Source organism: Hirundo rustica, chromosome 19 (genome assembly GCF_015227805.2).
Source record: "Hirundo rustica isolate bHirRus1 chromosome 19, bHirRus1.pri.v3, whole genome shotgun sequence".
Lineage (NCBI taxonomy): Eukaryota > Metazoa > Chordata > Aves > Passeriformes > Hirundinidae > Hirundo > Hirundo rustica.
The window spans coordinates 9696741-9723398 of record NC_053468.1 but is presented as its reverse complement, the minus strand read 5'-3'; the positions used below and the strand labels follow the sequence as shown (position 1 = coordinate 9723398).

Sequence of the window (26658 nt, the reverse complement as noted above, 5' to 3'; positions counted from 1 at the left end):
TCCCTCGTGCTGGGCACCTGGGCACACACTGGGACTGACCCAGCTAAAATCCTGACTTGCTGCTCACTCACAGAGCACAAAAAATGAGTTAAAAACTGCTTAAAGAGGGGCAATTCCAGGAAATGCCAGGTTACAGAGTCTCACACACACTTGTGAATGTACCTATTTTATTTTATCCACTAAGTCACACAGGACTGGCAGTATCAGCTACTCAGAGAACCCCAAAAGGTTTGGGTTGTAAGGAACCTTGAAGCCCATCCAGTGCCACCCCTGCCATGGCAGGGACACCTCCCACTGTCCCAGGCTGCTCCAAGCCCCAGTGTCCAACCTGGCCTTGGGCACTGCCAGGGATCCAGGGGCAGCCACAGCTTCTCTGGGCACCCTGTGCCAGGGCCTCAACACCCTCCCAGGAGAGAACTTCTTCACAATATCCCACCTACCCCTGCCCTCTGTTTAAAGCCCTTCCCTGTGTCCTATCAGACCCAGCTGTGAAGCCCAGGGCTCCAGGGAATTTTCCTGCAGCTCTCTGGACACCTGGGAGCCCTGGGGGATTTGGGTGTGCCAGGAGGGCGAGCAGAGCAGGGCTGGGGCTGTGCTGCTGCGGGGAAGGGCAGCACCCAGCACTGCCCGAGGATGTGGCACTGTGCCCCTGCGCTGGCACAGCCCAGCTGACACAAAGGGACTGTCCTGCTGGGGTCACCTCACTTCTGGGGACCCTGGAGCAGCCATGCTGCCTTCCCAGGACACATTAACACGCTCCAAACAAAAGAGGTTTCATTGCTTTTGTGTCAACTGCCAGAGCAATCAAAACCATCATTAGAGACAAGTTACCGGCTAATCTCATTTTTACGTATGCACAGCAATCAACTTTAAATTAATTACAATATCAGACTAAAAGGCAAAGATGGATCACTTCCTGTCACGCCCACAGACCCCCCTAAGATGACAGTGCGTTAGTGCCACTGTTCTTTAATTACTATTTCTTCAAACAGCCTTTGTTAAGCCTTTGTTCCAAGCTGCCAGCCCTTTACCTGCAGGAAAATGGCAATGGCTCGCCCTGGGCTGCCGAGGAGATGCCACACACCATCCCCAGCTGTCCCCCGTGTCCCAGCACTCCCTGAAGCGTGGTGGCTGTTACCACCAGGGGCTGTGGCAGCTCCCTGTGCTGAGCGTTTGCTTCACCCAATTATCTGTTTGTCACTGAGAGAGCCGAGCATCCAGCAGGTATTGTCAAGTTATTTTTGGCCCCAATACAGTGGCAAAACATAATATGAGGCCTTGAGGTGAACAACCACCCTGGCAGAGAGGCACTAAGCTGATGTGCTGTTGAAAGGCTGGAGAGCAATTAGTTTATTTGAGTAAGAGGAGATGTTGGACAGGGCATGTGAAGACAGAGAAAACAAGCTTAAGTATCAAAACACCAACCCCCTCCTTCAAGTTGTCAGCTATTTAAGCAAGATGTTAATTCACTGCAGGCTAGATTGTCAACAAACTTCAGTTTTTTATTAATTCAAAAGATGCACAGACTTGTCCCACACGCACATATTGCCCAGCCCTTTCCAGACAAGTGGAACAGCTTGCCAGATGATTGTTATCACCCTTTAATTGTATTACAGTGATTCCCACAAGTCCTGGCCGTGGGCCTGGTGTGCACAGAGTGAGGGGCTGTGCAGACAGGGCCACAGGTGGTCTGTGGAGTGATAACTTCAGACTAAGAGCCAGCATCAGATCCAGCAGCAGATGGAAAAATGGCTCAGTGGAGGCTCATCACCCCCGGAGGCAGCTCACAGGGTGCTGAAGGCATGGAGCGACCTGAGGAGCACAAGGGCAGGGCCCAAGTCCTCTCTGCTGCTCTCTGGGTGTCACCTGGTGTCCATGGGACTGCTCAGCGAGTGGTGTCACACCCACGGAGCCCCCACACCCTCCTGGCACTGCACAGCACCGGGCTCTGCAGAGGACACCCTGGGCACCCTCTGTGGGAAGTGGTTCTGACCTTCTGACTGATCAAACTGGGCTTTACCTACCCAAACTCGACATCACATCGAGCTGCATCACAGGAGTGCAAACAGCATCTGAGGGCAGCACTGGGCTTTTAAAGAATCACAGAATCACAGAATGGGTTGGGCTGGAAAAGACCTCAAAGCTCATCCCATTCAATCCCCCTTCCATGGGACATCTTCCACTAGACCAGCTTGCTCCAAGCCCCACCCAACCTGGCCTTGGACGCTTCCAAAAGGTCACTTTAAGAAGATATTTATTTTTGTAAAATGCTTATTACAGATACACCTACCTCTAGAAGATAAACACCTTCCAAGGACAAATTCATAGGTCATTAATATGGGCATAACACATCTAGAGAAACCACTGGGAAAATACAAGAACGGGTACAACGGCCAACTTTTAGAAAGGAACACTGACCCACAGCATTGAAAATAGCTGTTAGACAAGCAAAAATTCCTTGCAACACAGGAACAAGAGTTTTCTAATTCAATCCATAGAGCCAGTTGGTTTTGTTTACCCTTTCAAGTGGTCAAGGACGAGGTTGTGTACCCAAAGGTTATGATTTCTCTTGGAGCCTGGAGTGAGCAGGTCCCAGGGAGCTGTTTGCTCGTGGCTGAGGGCTGCCTGCAGATGACACGACACCTCTCTCGCTGCATGCAGCAAGGTACAGCTGGTCTGCAGCTGGACATAATGAGTCTGATCATAACAGATCCAATTCAGCTGACCTGGCTTGTTCTAGAAGTCCCTGGGGGAACAAAGAGCTCAGCCAATCCCCCCTAAGCCCTGGGTATGGACCCATCACTGGCCAGAGATCCGGGTGGAGCAGAGATTCCCAACCAATTGGCTTCCCAAGCCCGGGAAATTCAAACTGGCTATAAAAGGGAGCTTGGAACAATAAAATGGGGCTGTTGCTCAGTACTCAAAAAGTTCCAGTGTCGTGTGTCTGTCTCCAACCCACGACCCTGACGTTCCAGCTGCACAGGGAGCAGCACCACAGGCACAGGGAATGCCCAGTGCCAGTGTGAGCTCATCCCTCTGACCACTACAGGCTGGTGTATTCTGAGGGCTGCTCACCCTGTCTGCAGCCAGACACCACTGCTCAAGTATGAGCTGGGTTATAATGAGCTGGCTGCTCAAGAACCACGTCTTCAAAAGGACTCTGGCTGGAGCGGCTTTAAACGTGTCTGATGCAGCCATGGGATTTCTCTTGGCTCGGGGAAAGAGGCTGAACCTGGTGTTCCAGGATTGCTCCCCAGCATGCTCTCATCCCTGAATTCAGAGAACCTGGCACAACCCTTCCACTCTGCTCCTTCCAAAACCCTGACTGCTTTCCATCCTTCCACCCACACGGTAAATCTTTCCCAGATCCCAAAAGCTCTGGAGGCTGTTTATTCATACAGCAACAATCCTCACCTTCAAATCAACACCCACTTGACCGGGAGTTAGAAACACAAGGCTGAACTTCTGGCAATGAATGAAGACCAAGATCATTTCTCTGCCTTTCCTGATGAAGAGGTGATAGCCCAGGAGTTCACCCCATTTCTTCCACATGAAAACTATGTAAGACCTGTTTAGACCTCAGAAGATCATCAGAAGAACAGTACCTAAAGAAGCTCTCCTAGATGCAATCAGGTGGAAGAGGAAAGATTCCAGCTGTTCTCTCTCAGGGAGCGTCAGAAACTCAGCATCAGACTTTGAATCCATCACAGCCTGAAGTGTCTCCCTGCATCCCTAACCAAAATACTCAAGGATCAACTGCCTTGGGAGAGCAATTCCCTTAATGACAACAGTCTCTTTGTGCTACCCCAGGGTGCCAGGAGAGCTGGGATTTGCAGCTCCAAAGCTGACCCACCCCTGAGGCTGAGATCCCCAGCAGGCACTGTGCTCCTGGCACAGCTTCCCACACGTCCCCAGGCGCAGCAGGTCCTGGCTGGCGCTGAAAAACTGCCAAAGTCAGATTTTAATAATCATTTATCTCAGCAACACAGGCAAGGAGAGAAGAAAAATCCCAACAGTTATTATCACAGGACAGAACAAACTGGTGCTGAGGTCCCCAGGCAGCTCCCACACCTGCTGAAAGCTGCACAGGCTCCAGGCATACAACCCCAGCAATAAACCCAGCCAGCAGCAGCAAAAACAGGGCCTCGCTCATCTGCTTTTGATTTTTAAATGCTGCTTCTCTTAATAAATGAAGTTTCAGTGCTTATGGGACCAACAACCTAGTAAATGAACTAAGTATTTATTTGTGGCTTTATTACTTGGCAGACCCATTTCCATGGAGTCATTTTTCCTTAGGACCCAGCTTGTTCTGCAGCAGCTGTTTTCTATTACCAGCCACTCAAATTCCTTTGCCTCTCATTTCCAAAAGTGCCCACTAACTTGAAGTATTTGGGAACTATGGCAAATGGCTGTGGGAGCTCGGCAGCACTTTCACCTCATCCCTCTTGCCAGGTTCTCCCCCATCTCCCTCACCAAGGCCTGAGCTGGCTCAGGTGGCCCCAGTTCTCCTGATCCCCCAAGCCTGCAGACCCCCCAATGTTTGTGAAACCCCATGAAGGACCCTCAGAGTACAAAGTGACCCAGGAGAGGTTCCCACAGGGGCTGGAGAAGAAGGTGGTTTGGCCTAGGTCGTGCATGATTTTTGAATCACTACAGGCCAGGGGGGAACAGGAGGTTCGAGGAGCTCCTCTGGCTGTAAACACGAGATTGGAATAAATCAGGTGGCTCTGGAGGGCTCAGGGCAAGCTGTGAGTGTGCCTTGAGCCAGGATTTCAAGTGCCAGGGGAAATCCTGCTGCACTAACGCAGACTCCTGCTCTGGTGGGGCTTGGCTCTTGTGCTGGACTGTAAACTGGACTTGTAAACTCTCTCCTGGCCCCACTCTAAACAGCCTTAGCAAGCTGAGGTCTTCAGTTCCAAAAAGAAAAAAAATAAAAATAAAAAGGTTTATTGGGAACAAAATTTTTGGCTTTGAAATTCTTCCCTGTGAGGGTGGGCAGGCCCTGGCACAGGGTGCCCAGAGCAGCTGTGGCTGCCCCTGCATCCCTGGCAGTGCCCAAGGCCAGGCTGGGGCCTGGAGCAGCCTGGGACAGTGGCAGGTGTCCCTGCCATGGCAGAGGTTGGGAATGAGATGAGCTTTAAGGTCCCTTCCACCCCAAACCCTGCTGGGATTCTACAGTTCTGTGATAATTCACAGGAGGAGCCCTCTCCCAGCACACCTAAGTCAAGCCCTTAACTGCTCTAAAGGGCACTTCACTCAGTTTATCTGCTCCTTTGTTTGCCACTTTCTAAGTATACATTGATATTGCCTTTTTTAAACCACTTGAACACCATGCAAGGCCCTTTCAGACACTTGAGGCCTCTCTCAGCCAGTCCTAACCAGCCTGGCAAACAGAATCTGTTACACTGCGTAACTGAGTGCATTGGACAACACCAGGACAAGCGCTGATGGCAGCTAAGCTGTGTCCTGACCCTGGGCTGGTCCTCCAGCACCTCCCCTGCCCTTGCCCAGGCTCTGCCTCCTCCCACCCCATCCTTCACTTGAGCAACTCAGCTGCAAAATTACCTTTTTTTCCTCCTTTTTCTTTCCTTTTGCCTGTGTTTGGGTTTCTGGTGAGAAATCACTCAGCTCACACTGCCCAGCTTTGGTGTCCAAAGCCAGGGCAGCAGCCAGGTGGGGGAAGAGAATGGCACCTGCTGGGGACAGGGACAGCATAAGGGGCTTGAGTCCCCCTCATTCAACAACATCCAGCAGGGTAACAACAACAAAAAGGAAATATCAGTGATCCTGGGGGGCTAAAAGTCCCCAGAGTGTGCCAGGATTTCTTCCTGTGGCTCTCATCCAGCAGAGCACTCGAGTAAATGCTGGGTGTTAACAAGTGTTTGAAGCCAGTGGAGCAAGGAAGAAAAACACTGAGCTGAAGCCTAAACAAGGACAAATCAGGGTCTGTTTATTCTGCCCCCTGAACCAAGAAATGCTCTCTCAACCCCTCCATCTCCTGAGACTCACAGCATCCCTTCCTGACCAGGTGCTGCCTTTTCCTTTGGGTAATCTGTACTGAGCCCTGAAGAAGCTAAAAATTCACCAAATTTCAGTTTCAGCCTTCACAGAGTCTTTGCCACCAGAAGGAACGTGGCAGCTCTCACTAGGAAGCTTGATTTCTGCCTACTCAGACAAATATTATTGCACTCAGGTCATACAGTGAAGAGTTTCTTCACATGTTCAGACTGTGTTTTTCTAGGGAAAAAAAAAAAAAAAAGAAAAAAAAAAAGCTGAGATTCTGGAAAGCAACAGTGAGATCTGGCTGTGGTTCTCCACTCCTATTCCCACACTCTGGAAAACAAGGACTAATTCATAGAACTTCATGTGCTTTTGTGGGCAGTGTGCATGATAAAATAACATCTGACTTTGTGGGATCGTTTTGTATGGGGAAACATTTAAAATATGTCAGGGTGGTGATTAATCATGGAAGGGTTTGGGTTGGAAGGGACCTCAAATCTCATCTCATTCCAGCCCCTGCTGTGGACAGGGACACTTCCACCAGACCTTACTGCTCCAAACCCTGGCCAACCTTTTTGAAGGCAAAAGGCATTCTTGTTTGGGGGACAGCTGAGAACCGGAAGGAAAAAAAAAAGAAAAAAAGAAAGCCTTTTTGCTTTGGTTTTAAGCACCTTTGAAGACTTTATTAAAAAAAAAAAAAAAAAAAAAAAAGGAAGAAAACCCACAATTGCTGCAAAACTCCTACTGACATCCAGAGTGTCAAGACTGTAGAATGTGGGATATTTTGGGGTGCTTCTTCTTTTTAAAATGACAGTAGCTGTCTAACAGCCCTTGCCCAGGCTGTGCAATTGTGCCAAGTGAGGAGGCATTAGATCCTCGGGGAGAAGGGCTGGGGAGGTGACCTGGAGGGGTGGTGGCACAGCTGGGTGTTTGGGAAGCCTGGGCAAGCTGTGTACCCCACAGCCACAGCCTGAGCACCCCACAGCCACAGCCTGAGCACCCCACAGCCTGAGCACCCCACAGCCACAGCCTGAGCACCCCACAGCCACAGCCTGAGCACCCCACAGCCTGAGCACCCCACAGCCACAGCCTGAGCACCCCACAGCCTGAGCACCCCACAGCCACAGCCTGAGCACCCCACAACCACAGCCTGAGCACCCCACAGCCTGAGCACCCCACAGCCACAGCCTGAGCACCCCACAGCCTGAGCACCCCACAGCCACAGCCTGAGCACATTCTGCACAGCTCTGACTTCATCTCAGAAGACAGGCTGGTGGAGCAAACCTGGATGGTGGCTGGGACTCAACCACTTCTCTCTGGGTAAAGTAAGTAAAGTTAAAGGTAAATTTCATTTATGGCCATTTCTTTCTTTTTAAATTTTTTTTTTTAAATTTTATTTTTGAGCCACACTGGGCACACAATCCCCACAAGGTTCCATGGTGCTGCTGGAGGCACTGCTGCTCCCCTGGAGGGCTGGGGGTGACAGTGGCACGTCCTGGCAGCGCCCTGTGCCCGCTGCTCCCTCCCTCCAGCAGGGCCCTGGCTGCTCCCCCAGGACTGGGGGGAGCCCTGTGGTCCCACTGCAACCCAAACAAGGGCTGTGGAACGCGAGTACCTCCACAACCAACATTAAATGACAAATCCAGGGAAGGAACCAGCGCTCCTACAGCCAGAGATCCCCTGTGTGGTGCCCTTGGCTTAACTCCTGGGTTAAACCCGGGTTAAACCCAGTGCCAGGCCGAGCTCCTGGCAGGAGCGGCTCTGCTCAGGTGACACCTGATGGAAACGTGGCCCCTCTGCTGTGACATTGCTGCGCTTTTCCAGTGGAAATGAAACGCATTTGATAAGATAACAAATGCCTGGCAAAGCACAGCGAAGCTATGTAAGGGAGAGAACGGGAGGGGGGGGAAAAAAAAATCTTGTCTAAGCAGCAAAACAATACAGCTTTATCTAATCTCAGCAACTTATTGCTGCTTGTCTGCCTGTGTGTGTTTTACTGACAAAATAAAATAAATTGAATCAGCTCACACACGATAACATGCTCTTTCCTACCTCATACTAATTGCTTGGCTAATTGATGTTTGTTGAACTTTCTCCATTTCATTGAGTGATTAGGTACAAAGCTAACAGTTGACATCTGTAGGCGCTTAACTGGCGTCTGTAATTACTGTTAATGTTAAATAATTGTTAGTTAATTGGAGTGGTAACTGACTGAATGGAATCCAGATTGTGAAGCAAAAAGAGATCTAGTTAAATAAACATACATTTTCAGAGAAAATAACATTTTATTACAAGGGAGAGACTAACAGCAGGCCAGATAGGGGAGGTCTGCAGGATGCTGCACTCACCAAATCTCACAGCAGCCTCCAGCCTGGACTCCCCCAACCACAGGTATGGCAAGGCAGGATCTCTGTCACCAAAACACTCCTATGCCAAGAATTTTTCCACCTTCTTTTGAACCAATTAGCACAATTTTAGAGCCCAACACTGATGTATTTTTTGAGAAAATCAAATATAAGCTAATCTACAAAACAAATATTCCCTCCATATTAGAAACAATTGTGTGAACGAATATTGCCATTTTGCTCCCTAGCCCAGAGTAGTCTGATTTGCAAAAATCCACAGCCTTAAATGAATTCCTGGGGGCATGTGATCACCAGCTGACCACGAAGGGTACTTGATACCAGCTCAAAGGGGCAGGGATGCCCAGAACAGCACTTCCAACTTCTCCCTCCGCTGCTTTGGTCAGGAAAAGCCAATGCCTTCAGGTGCTTGCACCATGTTGGCCACTTTCTGTTCTTATTCTGAATTACTAACTTACAAGTTATCTGTGAAGCCTTGACAGGCTCCTGTTTTGTAAGTTTAACAACTTAAGAATCTGAAAATTTTGGAAGAGGCTACCTCAGACTTCACCTGCCCCTGTAGGCACATCACATTATCCAGTGACCTTTTCCTGCAGGTACAGAACAGCACTGGAATCCCACAGCTCTGGCACCTCCCAGCACTGGCACCCCAGAGTACAGCTAGCAGCCACAGTCCAGCCAAAAAACCACCAGCACACAGAAAAGGGCGTGGAAAGGAGCAGGACTGGGGCAGGGTGGTTTGTGATTAGGAGGTACAGCCATAAGGGATGCTTATGAACAAATTCCTTGCTCAGACGAAGCCACCCTGGCACAGGAATAGCTGCCTCACTCTTTCGTGTGGCAGAACAAAGCACCACCTCATGACATTTATCAACCCTTTTCTCTGCTACACTCGGAAGTCAAGAGTCAAGTGACCCAGTAGCTCTTCTAATCTAACTCAGGGGTACCAGAAACCCAGGCTCTCCATACCCATAGCTCTTTCCAGTGCTCATCCTCTCCTAATGAGACACAACTTCCACACAGAAAATACTGAAAAGGCATTTGAAACCCACAAATCACCAGCAAAGCAGTGATTCAAAGCCACCAGGGATGCCTCTGCCAGAAAGGCAAGGAGACACCACTGTCAGGGTGTCACTTGTGGGGGTCACGTCAGAGCTGCCACAAAAGCAGACACCTGGGATGATTCAGCAGTCCCTGAGGTTTGCTGGCCTGGGGCCAGTTCCCTGCAGCGCTGGGGCCGCTCCAGAGCTCCGAGAGCAGGGGAAGAAGAGGCATTTCACTGAGAAGAGGCAGCAGGGAGCAGCCACCCCAAAAACTGCACGCGAGGCTGAGAACACACCCCAAAGTGAGGGAGGATGTTCTGTGGATTCCCCCAGACCCTGGAAAGGAGGGAGGCAAGCCCCAGCCAGTCCTCTGGCACACTGACCACGTTAACACTGCACATGTGCTGCCTGCAGAGGACTGGATCCACTTACATCCAGCTTGAGATGCCGTGGGGATGGTTTACTCAGGAGTGAGAGCACCTCTCCACAGCCAAGGATCTCCTGTGAAGGGATCAGCAGGGAAGAAACTGTCAGCTTCAGCTCCCTGCCTGTTTACAGAAACAGATGTTGTAGAGGATCCTCAAGAAATACTTCACCACAGAAGCCAAAGGGAGAAACAACAACACGTCTGCTTGTTTCTAGGGCAGGGTTTTGCTGTAGAGCCACCTAAAAAGCCAGAGCCTGATATGACTGGTATTCCAGCCACAAGTGAAGCCTCCTAACCCAGATGCCTTGATCTACCTCCAGCTGAGAGTATAAATATTTCCCTGACAGCTGGTGGTGCCATGCAGCAGAAGGATTCATAAACTTTACATGAACATCCTGTAAACAATTTGAACATAAAAAGCTCTAACAGCCCAATTGTGCTTCTGATCAAAGGCAAACTTCAATATACAGCACAAATGAAAACTTCACCACTTTGGGACTGATTTCTCCCTTCAGGAAAAGCTGTTTTCCAAGGGTATGTAGGAGGGAGTTAACATAAATGAACCACACAGTCGTAGTAGGAGCTGCCTGCTCTGCAGCTTCAGATGTGTGTATTTAAATTATCGAGACATAATGGAATTTAATTACGCTGAGAAGTCATGTTACAAAAATTCATGAACAAACCCTGTACTTTGGCTGGGATTAATGGTGCTGAGGTGAATTCTCAGAGGGTGTGGGGCAGTTCTGTTCCCTCAGTGACACACAGACTACAAGCAGCAGTCCCAGCTGGGAGGGCCAGGGCCATCCTGCAGGGAGCGAGGGCAGGAGCGCAGGAGCTGCAGGTGGGGGATGCTCTCCTCTGCCAGCTCTTCTCCAACTCATTTAGTCAGACACTAACAGTTCCTTTGTCAAACATCACCAAGGGCCCAGACCCTTGGGTGCTCACCTCCCAGCACAGCCACCTGCATTCCCAAGGGAACCATCTCCCTGGGCAATTGAATCATTACAGGTGTTCCTGCCAGAGCCAAGCAATGCAGCGCTCTGATTCACGACCAGGGACCCCTCATTCAGCGGCAGCTACAGGAACTCCTGCTCTGGGGACCCAGCTCCATCCCCCCCAAATTCCCAGCCCTGCTGCAGACACACTGAGGGCTGGGGACCTCTGGGAGTGGCAGCATGGAGGTGATGGGGGAACCCCACAACCCTTCCCATCGCTCGGCTCTGACACGACTCCCAGCCCTGAGGGACCCCGACATCCATGGCTGCCCCCCAAGGCTCACAGGAGCCTTCTGGTTTCAGTGACACACCTTTCCATTCAGCTCCAAGGGCAGCCAAGTCCTAAATGGGAGAGACTTCTCCTCAAGGGGTTTTATCAGCTCTTCTAGAGAGGATTGGGGGGTGGGATTTCACTTGGCTCTGGATTTTTAAAATCCCTAGTGTTTCTGAGGAAGGGATTGTCCCACATTACACATCCATACTAATACAACACTCCTTGAGCCTGAGCACATCTTAAGCCTTGAAGTCCACAACGAAATAACAGAAAGGGGACAAAATGTATACACGAGATGTAAAATGCTCCAGGATTTCTACCTCCTCCAGAAATACGTTACTTCCATAATTTCTGCTACTTCAGTTATGAGTAACACTGGAAAATAACAATTTTAAAAAAGGCAAGAAAATCCCAATCAGTGCGTGAGACACGGGTGGCTGTGGGACACCCACGAGGAGCGGCCAGGGACACAGAGGGCCGGACACTGTCAGCCTGCCCAGCCCTCCCAGCTTGGAAGATTTCATCCTGATTTACCCAATGCAAATCTGACCTTTCTTACCAGCGAGTTTTATTGTTTTTGGCAAAAGCAGCCACGGACAACACAGTGGGGAAGAGCTGGCTTGGAAGCAAACAGCCTGAGCTGCGGAGAGGGAACTTGAACTCGGAATTTATCAAACTGACAGCCCCCGGGCACTCGGAGCTCCCCAGGGCCGGCACTCAGAGCAGGAACAGCCCCCCCAGCCCCGGCAGAGAGCCCAGCACCTGCCTGGCAGCAATTACTGACATTATCTCCAAACAGGGGAGCTTTTCTGAGCTTCTTTTCCTGATATTTTGTAGTCTGAATGCTAATCCCTTTGACAAAACTGTCCCCTATGCTTTTTCCGTTCTCTTTCCCCTTAATCTCTTTCTCCCAGTGGAGAAAAAGAAAAAAAGAGAGTAAGGGGAAAAAAAAAAAAAAAAATAAAATACCAGCCAGCCTAGTTTGGCTGCACCTGGATTTGCATTGATTCCTCCCTTGTCATTCATGTTACCAACAGGAATTAGCATATGGCTTTAAGGGGAAACTCAGGAGGAGAAAAGAAATCTGCCATTTTGATGGAAATAAGGGGCAAAGGAATAATCTACCATCAACTAAAAAGCTTATTTGTGTACGGTTTCCCAAGCAAAGCTTCGAAAAGCCCATGTTGATTTTAGGCTACACAAAGAAACCCTAATCCTTTCAAGGGAACTAAATCACCAAAGGAAAGTACCTCGGAAGAAAAGGCTCCCTGTCAAGCATGGGTATTCACATCCAAAGGGATGCCACGAATCAAGCTCCATAAGTAAACAGCAGTAAGAATGTGGGAAATGTGTTTGAGTCAAAAAAGAAAACCAAAGGAAGAGGAAGAGGGGCCTACTCTTCATCAGTCACCTCCTGGGGAGGAGAGGAGCCCCTCACCCTGGTTACAGGCCTTCGCCAGGAATGTGGATTCACCGTGGCTTCTCCTGCCCTGGCCCAGCCCCAAGAAAGGGCTGCTCAAATGCCAAAGCTTTTTACAGCAAATTAGCAAAATAAAGATGCAGTCACATGTAGTTTGGGGGCCTGGGGTCACTCCAGACACACAGCTCTTCCCTTCTAATGGCTGTGCCACCTATTCCCAGCCTCCGGAGGGGCCTGGGGAACCTGGAAATGCCATTAATCACTAAGGATAAATCAGCTTGCCAAGTGAGATAACCTGGTTAGACCACAGAAATAATCCAGACTGTACTTCCAGAGGATGCTAATACATGAAAAACAGGACTATGGATCCATAATGCAATTAAATCCAGGTATAATTCAATATAGAGCAGAGGCCTTCAGAAGCAGCAGCGGATCAGCATGGGAATCCCAAAGGTAACAGGGTCACATTCTGTCCCCAGTTAAACCACCACAGCTTCGTGGAATTAAAAGGCACAGAGAAACACGGGAATGACTCACTGGAGTAACAAACCAAACCCAGGGAGAAGCACACAGGGCAAATACTGAGCAAATCCACACCTGGCCAACAAAACACACCTGAATTTCAAACGAGTCAAATCTGCCTCTTCCAAGGAAAACAGACCAGAGCGTTCCAAACCCCATCAGATAAAACCCTGGGTTTATAGCTGAAAGTTCACCCTTTTCCAGGCACTTCCCATGTGCTGCCAGAGAAAAGCAGGACACTGGGGTAAAAACCAGATGCATTTTCAAGCCTTGAATTATACTTGTTTGTACAACTCATGCCTGGAGCTGCTCCCTCCACCCTCCTTGCAAAAACACCAACCAGACTAAAAACAAGAATGACACCCAAAGGATCCCCAAAGCCTTTCTAACCAGGGTGCTCCAGGCCCAGCTCACGGGCGCTGATTTAGGGCAAGCTTTCCCTTAATGTACTGTTATATCATTAGCCACTCTGTCTTTGGATTGCTGTTTGGAAGAAATTAATGGGATACTGAATATTTAAATGTGGCCCTCTCTATCATTTATTAACTCTACAGAAAGCACACAGCACAGTAAGCCATGGTTTATGACTATTATCCTGTGAATACTAAACGCTGGCTGGTTATTACTGTCAGCAGTGCAAATTGGCTATTCATAATTCCACGTCTATCATGGAGCTGATGAGTAACAATCAAGTTAAAACATTTTGAAAACTCTTACAGTTATTTAAATGAGCTTAAATTAAAGCCATTTGTAAAATAAACTATTCCCTAATATTGTTATTTAAATTAATTCTGACCTGGCAGGCAATGCATTATTTAAAGCCTATATTTTATATTAAGCAAAGCAATTACCAAGCATACAGAACACGTCTGAAACCCAGAGAAACATAAAAAGCACTAACAAGCTGATTGCGACATTTCTGCAAGACAAGTTACATTTCATCTCCCATTGAAATTGCCATGAAAAGAAACGTGTGGGGGAAAAAAAGGAAAATAAATCTGTTTGGGATGTGAATTGCAGCCTTACCTTTATTTGTGACAGCGTTGAACAGTTTCTCAGAGCTGGCATCAGATGCCTGAAAGACCAATAAAAAAAAAAAAAAAGGGAAAAGAAAAAAAGAAGTTACATTTTCTAGCAGTGATAGATTTCTGAAAGCACGGCGGTGTATTTATGCACAGGCAGAGGTGTGTATATTTTAGGGAAACAAATCAGGAGACAAAACCAGGGGCGCTGGAAGCGGCGGCTCCAGGGGCTGTGTCCATGAGGTGGTGCTGTTTGGTTGTGCTTCGCCGCCCTGCAGTGCAGATATTTCTTTGGAAAGATTCTATTTCATAAAGGAATGGGGTTTTTCTTCAACATTAGCTGCACAGACACTGTATCTTTGTACTGCCATTATCCAGTACGTTCCGACATTGATTTTGCGACGGAGAAGAGCCATGATTTCGAACCAGACAGCCCAGTCTCAGGAATTTCCAGAACTGCAGATTTCTTAATTATTTTAAAAAATATTTTTGGGATCCCCTGCTGTGTGAACATTCGATTTTTACCACGTTCAAAGCAGCGTTGATAACTTAGATTAGAAATTTCATAAACTGCTGTTGCAAACTCTTTGAAAAAATAAAGAGCGTGTCAGTATTTAGGATCCATGCGTATTTCCACGTCAGCTTTGCCTTCCTCAGAATATCTGATTCTTGACACCTCACTGTGTAAACTAATAAACCTTTTCTTTTTCATCAAGCCACCTTTATCCACAGAGGCTTTTCCCCTTAATGTTGTGTTAGTAGCTTGTCTGTTCCTGCTGTTTCTATGCCAGGGTGCCAGCTCAACTCTCCACCCATATAAAAAGCTTTATTTCAGTTTCACACAAACCCATTGATCTCCCCTTTCAGAAATTCCAGTGGCACATAACCAGGCAGGGGAGGAACGCTGAAAATGTTCATTTTGCAAACACCCTGAGCCCAAAAGCACCAAACACTCAGTTTCTGCCAGCTGTGTGCTGCCGAGTTTGGGCACACACACCCACCCAAAACACACACAGGCAGCTACAGCTCAAACTTCTCCCTTCTCTGTACCCCCAAAAAGCACAGAGCTGTTCAATTCCGAACTGAAGCCTGCACCCAGCCCCGCTGAGAAACAGGCTGCTCTTGGAAAATACAGGGAAAACGTGCTCAGGAACAGAACACTGCAAACAGGGTTAAAACACAGCACTTGAGAAAGATTTTCATTTTTCCCTAGAAACTGTCTTCTTGCTGGATTCAGGAACAATAATTGAAAACACTGTTTGGAAAGCGGGCTGTAGGGTTTTTTGTTAAAGGGAAGGAATTTCTCCATTCAAAACCAGATAAAAATCACCAGACAATCAACACATACGTTCGCTATCTCAACTGCACTAAAAACTTGGATGCGAAACTCCCGATAAATGAGCAGACATGGCTCAGACTGCGCATCACAGTGTAGGAAAAAAACTGAGAAAAAATTGAAAAAATTGTTGGCCCTCAAGTTAGTGACAGGAAAGATTTGTGTGATTAATTATTAAAAATAGCTTTATTCATTTTCAGACTTCTAGACAAATTTTACTAGATTACTGCTGGCTTATTTGAAAGCCGAGCTGGTGCATTTCGTCTCAATTAAATACCTTGTAAACACTGGATTTATTACCCAATGATGGATTTATTATTCAGCGACGATTTTCTCTAAATTAATGAAAATATGTGAATAATGCACAAATTGAAGAGATCAAGAAGGCCATGTGCTTTAAAGAGCAGCTCAGTATTAGTCCAAGAAGAGGCTCAATGCTTTCCTACCCTTGCCAATCAGCCTGCTTAAAAATAATCTTTCCCAGTGAATTTCAGCTGTTGTTGTCTTCTCAAATGCAGCTTTTCTCTGAAGTCAAAACTCTCTGAACCAGTCCTTCTTTTTGGAGAGAAAATCCAGTATTAAAAACCAAACAAACTTCTTACAGTTACAGCTATTACTTTATTTTACTGTTTCAAAACAAAACAAAACAAAACAGGGAAGCTCCATGTTTCCTATTCGCTTGATTTTTCCAAACACTACAAAGAGGAAAACATCTTTTTAAGAAGTTTGCTTTAATGCTAAGCACAAACCAAGAGACTGTTTCTGAAGCCGTGTTTTTTTGAGGTGCAATCTTTTCCTGTGCTAGCGCATACCCCAGTCACAAACAGTGTTGTGACACCTGGAAGTGGCACACCTCGAACAAAACGCAGCCTGCCTGAGGACTGCTCCGGAGCAACCTGGCAGATGATTATCCATGTAACATGCATCTAAAAAAGGAATTATTTTACAAAGACAAAGCTCGTTCAAGAGTGAAGCTCATTCTACGTTACTGACCACACACAGCCGAATGGAAGAGAAACTTGAAATAACCACATTGCCTACGTTACCATGAAAACAACCCAAACGCTGGCTGGAATGGTGAGATGAACTTGGCCTGCCTGTTTCTTTACTTAAAAATTGGGTTTTAAATACAAAACAGCAATTAGGGAGACGTACCGGTGACACAGAGGAGAACACAGTCTCCGCCAGCATTTACACAGTGTATCAATTTCCACACAACTATTATTTTTCCACAGCTAGGCAGTCGCATCACGCAACAACACTAAAAAAACAAAAAGCCCAACTGATTCAAAAACCCGCAACAACTGAAGGATTGTTCCATCCCAGAAGGATGAAATTCAGTGCCTGTACGGTGCTGACTAAAACCCTGCTCTGTACTGACAGGAATCGGCGCAGACAACAAAGTGCCTTTATGCGCACGGTGGGTGCGATGTGGCCGAACCTGGATCTTCCAGCGGCGGAGAGGAGCTCGGCTCTCCCTTCCCTTCCACCAGCCAAGTGCAACTCTCTCTTCGCTCCCCTTTATCTCGATCTTCCCAGGTGTCACTTGAGCAGTTGATGAGCACTGTCTGCTGGCACCGTGACATTTGGGGACAGCACCGGGTTATCCGGGGTGCTCTGCCCGAGGAGCCCCCTCGGCTTCTCCCGCACAGAGCCGGAGCTGGTGACACACAGCTCCCTTCCCCGCACTTTGGCCGTTTTTCCCTTATAAATCCCCTTGTTACCAAGCGCAGCTTAATCCTTTTCGCCGCGAAATGAAACAAGTCAGCAATCCCCGGGCTTAAAGAAATAATTAAAAAAAAAAAAAAAAAAAGAAAACCCAACAAACCACACAGAAAAAAAAATGACCCCAAGAGTATTTTTCCCTCACCAAGGAATGCGCTGCCGTTCGAGGGGATGTATGACTAAAATATTTCCTGTCCAGACAGCGCAGCGTGACTCACTGCTGGCACGGCCCGGCCCCGCCGCGGCACTTGCACCGGCCCCGCACCTGCCCGCGGAGCCAGCGCGGCCCCGCCGCCTCCTCCGCCCCGGCCCGTCCCGGGCTGCCCGGGCCCGGCGGCCGCTCCCTCCCGCCGCGGGGCCGCAGGAGCCGTGCCGACCCCCGCCCCGGTGGTTACCTGCTGTCCGGGGGCTCCGCGGGGCGGCCGGCCCGCGGCTCATGCCGGTGCGGGAGGGACGGGCGTGTGCGGCAACTCCGATCCAGCGCGGCTCTCAGAGTCCCGCGGCCAAACCCCAACTAATCCTCCGCGGGGAACCGACTCCGCGGGCCGGGCGCGCGGGCCGCCGGGCGGGCATCCTTCCCGGGCCGCCGACCCCTTCCCCGCTCCCGCAAGATGGTTCCCGAGAGGAGCGAGCGGAGCGCGGCGTGCGGGGAGCGCGGAGCGGGCGCTACAGGAGCGGCGGCAGGACAAAGAAAACCATGTGCGGCGGCGGCGGCCGGGGGCAGCGGCGGCACCTCCGGGTGCGGGGCGGTGCGGGGCGGTGCGGCCGCGGCGCCTCCTCCCTCCCTCCGCGGCTCCAGCGCCGGCGGCTGCGCGTCCCTTCCTTCGGGCGGCTTTTTGGGTTCTCTTCCGCTGTTTGCAGGGGTGTTCGGGGGACTGACTGTTTTTGTTTTGGTTAAAAAGTCATGCCCGTCCTCTCCCGAGCCAAAGCGGGCTCCCGCCGGGCGCCGTCCCTGCCGTCGCGGCCGCGCTCAGGTGAATTCCATGGGGGGGAGAGGCAGCGGCCCGGTCCCGGCTTCTCCGGCCCCGCCGAAACAGCCTCGCAAGCCTGTAATCCCCGAGGGGCGGCGGCTCCGCTCCACCCTGCCCGGCTGCAGGCTCCGGCCGGACCCCTCTCGCCGCCCGGCTCCGCTCCGCACTGCGCGGCGCTCCCGGAGCCGCCGCCGCCGCCCGCCGGCTCCGCCCTCCGCCGGCCCCGCCCCGCGCTCCGCCGGGGTCCCCGCGGCGGGGGCGGCCCGGCCGGGCGGGGGAGACTCCGCGGGAGCCGCGCTCCCTCCGCCGGCGGCCGGCCCGGAGCAGCCCGCGGAGCTGCGCGGAGCCTCCGGCAGCGGCTCCTCCTGCGGTGCGAGGGACCCGCGGAGCCGGACAGACCCCCCTGGCCCGGGCTGGCGGCACACGCACGCGAGCATCAGCCGCGAAAGCTCCACGAACATCACTCTCTAGAGCTCCGTGGGAGGAAAACACGATCGAAAACATGGTATTGCTTTTACCAATTTTTTTTTTTTTTCTTTTACCGGAAATTTAATTTCCTTTTTTAAGTGCGAAAAACCAATGTCCCCAGCTGCAGGCAGGGTGGCCTGCCGGGGACCCCGGCTGCTCGCTGAGCTGTGCTTTCTCTCTGAGCCTCCTGTGCAAAGACGCGCCTGACTACTTCCTGCACTGAACATTATTATCAACGGGCAGTGGATTTCCCACTCGCTGTAGGTTTTCCTTAAGTGCAGCACACCATTAGTAATGGCCACCGCGGAAAATAAATGCACAGATACGTGATGATATAAATGACTATTCACTGAAGCGCAGCACTCGGAGCCAAATGATGTTTCCTGGGAAGATGAGAGGCAGTTATGCACATTGGCACAGTAGCTCCATACGGTGAGATGTTTCCTGGGAAAGGGATAGGTGCTAAGAGGGGATTTACGGGCTTGCAAGACTGTGTCCAGGGAGTGTTTTCAACATTTCAAACCTGGAAATAGGTTTCAAACCCATACTGGGCTAGGAGTGCTAATGGAATTAAACTCCCATGGGTTACACTTGAATTTGAGCTAAATCCTCAGAAACAGGGTTGACAAGTGCTATTCACCCCATCTCCTGTGGCAGAGCTCAGCCTGGAGGAGGTGATTCTCCTAAGGAGAAGACGGGAACTACCTATACCAGCCAGAAAACAAGTGCAGAGCAAGAACTGTGGGTGCGTGCTTGGCCTTACCCGAGCCAGGATTACAGTTACGTGCCCAAAATCCAATGGCAGCTTGGAAAGATTCACATATGTCCTTGCCCAGCACCGAGCTCACCTCGGGACATGGGATGAGGAGGGACTGCCCTTCTCCTGGCCCCAGGGCACTGTGGTGGCTCTGAGCTCTCCCTCAGCAGTGACAGGGTGCAGGTTGCTTCGGGGGCCCTGCCCAGAGCAAATCCCACAGCATGTGAGGGGAAGTGGGAATCATGATCTGACTGTCCACACAAGTGCCATAATTAAGAAAGAACGCCTTCCAATTACCCATGCAGAACTACACGGTTTTATGCAAGTATTTCCCCTTCGTTCCTCCTTCCATCACTATATGATAAGAATCCATTTAAGTTTTCCTCTTCAGTGGCTTCTCCGAGATTCTCATCTGAGGTGCAGTCTCACTGACTGCTGGTTTCTGCTGGGACAGTGGGGTGGAAGATGTACAAAGAACAATAATGCCAGACAGGAGATGAACACGCCCAGCACAGCTCTGGAGTCACACCGTGGCCACAGACACCACAGTGCTTTCGTGCCACGGCCGATCCAGGGTGGGAGCGCTTCAGTGGAACTGGGACAAGTGGTCTCCACTGGAAAATTAAAGAACTGTGGCCAACTTCAGATCCCGGCATGGCAATGGAAATGAGTTCTCCAGGACTGTCCAGCTGAGTAGGTTATTCCCACATTTCCACACCATGACTGAGCATGGATTTTGGCTCTTAAGCTTTCATGGGTTTTTACATCTAATAAAGATATATTTGCATCTAATAGATAAATAAATAATCTACAATGATAATCCTGTGCTATCAGAGAGGCGGTTTTCATCTCCTCTTAGAAAGCCAACAGAAATGGCTTCAGGTCTGGTCTCTGGAATCAAGAGTGGCCAGTGGCCAAAAGCCATTGCAGCCCATTGGCCATGTTGCTTGATTCCAGTCCCCAGCAAAAATAAATTGATAAAGGCATTGAGCTGGCAGAGTGTTCTCTGTACAATCATAGCAGTTGGGGGCTCCATGCACCGATGGTGAGGCTGTACCTGGACAAGGAATTAAATGCACAGTACCAAGGTGTGGCAGCTCATGTATTCTATGAGCACCTTGGTCAAGACTTTCCACATCCTCACATGGTAAGAAAGGATCTAATTAAAGCCTAGGTTCCTCGTAAGACTTTAATTTGATACATTTAGCCTGGATTAAACAACAGGCTTGTCTGTACTGGATTTTTCCAATGTTAACCACATGCCACACCTGAAATGTCAGCACACACAGAATCAGAAATGCATTTACCTGCTCATCTCCCTGGGGCTGCGAGGGTTTATTGGCAGGGCTCTGGGCCTCATTATGTTCATTATTCGTGCCTTAGAGATAAATCGAGGACCTCTATTTCCCTGCTACAAAATTACACATGGGCAAAATGAGTTGTGCAATTCTGAAGGAGAAATTTGGAGTTCAGAAATTCATTCATTCAAAGCCAAATTAAATCAAAGGGACCCCTCCTCCTCGCAGTGATTTGAATGCCTTTGGATCAAGCTTCCCCCTCTCCTGACAGCAATACTTTCCTTTGCTTTAGGTTATGCCTGGATAGGTTTTTGAAACCTTCTGTCTCTTATCTGTGTGGGACCTTGCCAGATTTTTTTTCATCTGTCTGTGGTCTCTGTCAGCATCGACATTTGTTTCTGCCACAACAACAGCCAAATGAAGTGCATTGAACTTGGATCAAAAGTAATTTCAAGATCTTTCACTCTGGAAGAGGTTTTCAGATCCAAGTATTTTATAAAAATGACCTAAAGCTGCCCAGACAGCAGGCAGGGAAGCAGACATTCGTTTCCAAGTCATAGAGTAATTCCAAAGAAGAATTATCCATCTCTGGCACAAACAGCAAACGAATATTGAAATTACAGCAGATTATATTGGATTAAATTATTTATGGCAAACCTCACCTCACCTGGAAGGTTCTGCAGCTTTTTTCCTGGCAACATAAAAAGTGAATATTCCAATTCTTTGGTATTCTGTCAAAGCCTGGAAACATTTATGTTTCCATTAAGTTGCTAACCTTCCCAGAAGACACCGTGGTATCTGACTTTGGAGCGTGATTACGGTGCCTTATAAAGCCCTCCATAATGCTTTGAAAACATACAAGATTTTGCCTGTTACTGGATAAGAGGTGCAGGATCCTTTCCCCAAGAAAAGAATTTATGGAGCTATCAGCGGAGTTTTATGGCTGTGAACAGCAAGCCACGGCATAATGTCCCAAGCAGAAGGTACTTAAACTCCAGCACTTTGAGAGGTGCAGGAAAAGGACCTGTTCTCCAGAGTGACCTCAACAACGGCAAAAACACCGCTGGTGTGGCCGTAAAAAGGTCATCAGAGATGCCAGGAAGAGGAACTGAGGGCGGGTTCTGCTGGATTTGTGGGGGATGTCTGGGAGCCGCCTGGCCCTGCAGCGAGCACCTCAGCATCCCCTCCAGCAGGGACACGGCACTGGGGAAAGGGGGACACAATCAGCAAATGCCCCTTCCCCAGGGGAGCAGAGCTCTGGATGTTGAACATCCCTGGGTAAATCTCGTGCAAGTAACGCTTTTCCTTTGACGAAGCAGAAAAACTTCTGCGGGAACATATTAATGACAGTGCAACTTTTTTATTATTTTTATTTTTCTGCAGCATTTGCAAAACTAAACCCCTTTGTAATCCCTTCTTTTATGCAGAACAGATTGCAGTTTTAAGCAGAGGCCCATAAACTGCAGGTTCAAAGAAACCTGAAACTGAATTAGCATAAAAGCTGGAATTCTCATTTAGAGGAACAGCAAGGCAACCACTCTGCAGGCAGTTTTATGATTAGGGTTTCAAATGGAAACAAAGATAAAACCTGGGGCTCAGGGAACAATAGGGCTGCTCTCTTTTCCCTATCCTTACAGCTTGGCCCTATAAAATACTAAGTGGTCTCCACTGCTTCCGAGGACAGAATTTAGCCCAGATTTGCACACCTGGGGAGGGTGGATAATTTCCTGAACCCAGACACTGTACCAAAGACAAATCCTAACTGTCCTACGTGTATGAAGCCATTTCTCGCCCAGGCTTCTCCAAGCAATGTGAAATCCTTCAGGTGAACACCACAACCGTCTTCCCTTCCCTTCAACCACCATGAAGAGTGAGAATCCTGGCTGTAACTTTTCCATCAGAAAATGCCTGCATTTTATCTCTTCCTCTAAAACCCTTCCTGGGGATCGAATTCTGAATTACTAAAGACACCATGGAGCATGGATTGGCTGGATGTAGCTCTTGGAGACCTCGCTGGGCTCTGAGCTGCTATCCACCCTGCAGTCTAACCAAGAACATAAGATCCTATCACTGGATAAGAGGATAAAATATAAATTCTTCCCCATCCGCCAGCAGTTCTGTTGTGCACTTCATAAATGCACCACTTTTAAGCTGTGGCCATTATCCTCCCCTAATTTCTGCCTGCTAGCACGTTCTGCAGCTGAAGAAGTATTTAAAATTAATTTGTCTGTCAATATCTGGGTACTGAATCACCTAATAAGAGAAATATTTTTCATTCCCCTCTTCTCAGTCAGAAGAAAAGACTTTCTTATCACCAAATAAAGCATCCATTATTGTGTGCTGTAATCCCATTCTGTCGTCCAGGTCATTTTTAGTCCAGAAAATGCTGAATCAGCACCATAAACCAATCAAGTAATTTCTTTCATTTTCTAACATTCAAGCAAAATAATGAAAATCACATCCCATTTGATGAGAAGAATATACGACAGAAATCTCCTCTTCCAAGGATAATTTTCAAAGAGGTATGCCAAGGCAAGAAATACTGTTGCAAAAACATAGCTAATGTAGGGGCTCTCCTGCTGAACAGATAAATTCCATTTTTGACTGTCAGCTCATATTTAGAAAGTAGATTATGAACAATAAATCTGTACCTTTAGCCAGCTTCTAAACCATGCAAGGACATTAACTTGGCAAAAGAATGACCATTACTTTGATGAATGAAACATTCACCTAAAATATTCATGTACAAGATGATAATATCCAATTGATAACCAAAAAAACCCACCCCACTGCAGATTTAAATAACTGAGATGCATATGAGAGAAACCGAATCACGTACATAAGAGGAGTTATTATGGCACTGTTAGGAGAACCAACAAATGAAAAAAAAAAAAAAAAAAAAGGCTTGATAAATATTTTCCATAACAAAACACAATTGGTTTCAGTGGGATACAGCTCTGTTTCTCATTAGTTATCCTTCACTTGTCAGACAAGTTCCATATTTCACCGAAACCCGCTGAGTATTCTTTCTAGTTTGCTGGGGAAAGTGGCTATACATTTAGCACGTTCCCTTTATGCTGTGTGTTTTCACAGGTCTTTCTTTAAAACACACTGTACATGCTTTTGCTGCTTTCCCCCAGGATAGTGGGTTTCGACATCCAAGAGGAGTTTAAAAGCAGGTAACAAGTCATCACTTTTGAAGCTGCAGAGCAGCTGAAGAGGTGCAATAGCCCCAGCAGCCATTATCAGTGCCTGCCAGGGTGCCACGCTATCAAGTTATATGATAAAGCACTCAGCTGACACCAGAAAAATAATCATTCTCTCTCTCCTGCACCACCCCCTTTTTCACAAGGAGGCTTTTTACACTCATTAAATGCAACCTTATCTCTGAAAGACTGCAATCCTCAGCAAATGACAAGTGTGCCTAATCTCATTTTCTGACAAGCGATTCTGACAGCACCTTCCTTTTGATTTCTAAGACACGTAGCTAGACATATATTAATCTGTCAGTCATCGCCCCTAGGAAGGATGGAAAAAAAGGAGAGACAGAGATGAATGTTTGTGAATGTGAAGGGAACAAGGCAAAAAAGGACTAAGGGTCCTTTTCTGGCTATTTTAAGTAACTCAGCGGTGTTTCTGCATGCTTCCCACCCCAACATGGGACCCGAGTCACTCCTGTGCAGCAGAGCCCTCAACCTGCCTGTCTGCAGAGGTTGCTAACATGCATTTTATTTCAGGTATGAGTGTGGCCCAGCAGCTGTGCACTAGCAGCCAGCTGTGGGTGTATTTTCAGGTTTTCCCTGGTGTTGAAGGCAGTTGGGCTCTCATTTCATTTCTCTGCGCCTCAACTTTCAGCATTGCATAAAACCCAAGTGTTATTGTCGCCATGGCACACATTTTAGTTACAGACACGGGACTTCCCAGTGCTGGAACTGTAAAATGTTAAGCCTGAATTCCAAATTTACGGTTTATGAAGTGTTTTGCAATAACACTTTTTTTTTTTTTTCAGCAATAAATGCTTTGTCATTGCAGGCAGTGAAGCCCCGCTTGGCTTTGGTGGCTGGCCTGGCTGGCATGAGTTGGCAGGTACAGCCAAAGACAGGTGGGATAAAAGCATCAAGATTGAAAGCATCAAATTGGTGTCAGATCTTAACAACTTTGTATGAACGCTCAAAGTGCTGTAAAGTGAAAGCATTTAGTACAGCCTCACAGCCTGGCAAGGTGTAATCTGGAGAGGCTGAGCAACACCAACTCCAGGTGCACTTGGAGGCCAGGAGAAGGTAGGATTTCCAAGAACTACTGGATAGAATATGAGAAGATGCATTTAAAACGTGAGGGCATTATGGGGCCCTGACAGTGAGTGTGAATCGGGGCAGATTCTTGTGTATTTGCCATTCAGCAAGTGTGCAAAATATAGAGCCTCTGTGCAGGATGTATGATGTGCTAAGGGGGATGGCTTTACTGGAAGAGGGTAAATTTAGACGGGAAATGAGGAAGAAATTCTTCCCTGTGTAGGTGGTGAGGGGCTGAATGGATGGCCCAGAGAAGCTGTGGCTGCCCCTGGATCCCTGGAAGTGTCCATGGCCAGGCTGGATTGGTCTTGGGGCAGCCTGGGATGGTAGAAGGTGTCCTTGCCCATGGCAGGGGTGGCACTGGATGGGCTTTGAGGTCCCTTCCAACCCAACCCATTCTGGGATTCTGTGATACACATTGGTGAGCACAAGGCTGTGAGGTGAAAGGAGGCAGACCTATAGGTAGGTATAAAAGTGTAAATAAGTGAGATTCTACAAATGGGACCCAAAGGAAGAAAGCAATTAAGTGAGGTGGGAGGCAGTGTTCTTTATTCTCACACAGACCTATTGCTTCTGCTCCTCATAAACATGCCTTCTCCCTCTTAGCTTGTGAGTCATATTCATATCTCTGCCCACCAAATGCTAAATTAGAGTAAATTATACAGATTTACTATCTAACATTTGCTCCCTGACCTGCCTGCACCTGCAGAGAGCCTCCCCAGCTGGCAGCACATCCTCGTGCCTGGGGACATCCCAATGCCACAGCTCCAGCTTGACCCAGATGGGATCCTTCAACTGAGAGCTCCCCTCTGCTCCCTTCCCTTCCTCTGTGCTATATTAACAGGAGAAACTTTATTGTTCATAATGGGATTAAAAAAAAAAAAAGAAAAAAAAAAAAAGAAAAGGAAATGAGAAATGAAAGCAAAGTACAAAGGGGCTCCAATGCAATGCTTTAAAGCAGTGCCATTTTCATAGTAATACAGTCATTAAGTACTTGTTTGATGGTGCAAAAAAGTAGGCCAAGATCTTTGCTAATACATTTAATTAATCAATACCTGCACTAGAAGACGGGAACAATTAAAGTTTTCCTCCTCACTCAGACAAAGCAGCAGAAAGCTTGTGATCTACTTAAGGAGCTCGTCACTCAATGGGAAGATGAAAAGACTTCTTTAGTTTTACTTAAGAGCTGAAATCACGTTAATACTCGAGTGTTTAGGATCTGGCTCTCAGAAAGGCAGTAAATGAGCAGTGGCAGGAAAGCTGCCTGCTGTCACCGAGTCCCAGGCCTCGTGTTTCCACCCTGATGTCATCATAATGGGGAAAATCACAAATATATGCTGGAGTTCATTGAGCCTGAAAATAACAGCAGGGATATTTCCTCGCAGAGCACTCTGATAGCTGGGTCTGGCAGAAACACCCATCTACTGCTGATGGGCCTTAGAAGGGTAAATGTAATCCTGACCCTGCACAGTTTAGATTTCTGCTGGGTTTTTATTAGAAAGGGAATTTCTGGTTGCATCTCAGCTTCGGAATGTAGAAAAGAAGGCGTAGGAAGAAAAAGTCACCTCCTCTGGGGAAAAGGGATGGGAGGAACCTGGGCAGTTCCCTGTGCAAACCTCTGGCTCAGGGAAGGAGAAACTTCTCATTTCACAACAAGGGGTGCTGATATAGGCATCGAGTAAGAGAAAATTGCCTGAAATCAGCCCAAAATGCAGCTGTCCTTGGGGGACCCCAGCTCTGTCCCT

The 26658-nt window shown here is 48.3% G+C and overlaps 1 protein-coding gene across 2 annotated transcripts in view; it reads right to left on the bottom strand.

The window, feature by feature from the left end:
• AUTS2 (activator of transcription and developmental regulator AUTS2) overlaps positions 1 to 26658 on the bottom strand; it is a 771484-nt gene that overhangs the window by 56279 nt on the left and 688547 nt on the right. For both annotated transcript variants that reach the window (XM_040082301.2, XM_040082302.2), the window contains exon 6: positions 14071 to 14119. In XM_040082301.2, the coding sequence (XP_039938235.1) occupies positions 14071 to 14119 (49 nt within the window). The remainder of the gene's footprint in view (positions 1 to 14070; positions 14120 to 26658) is intronic.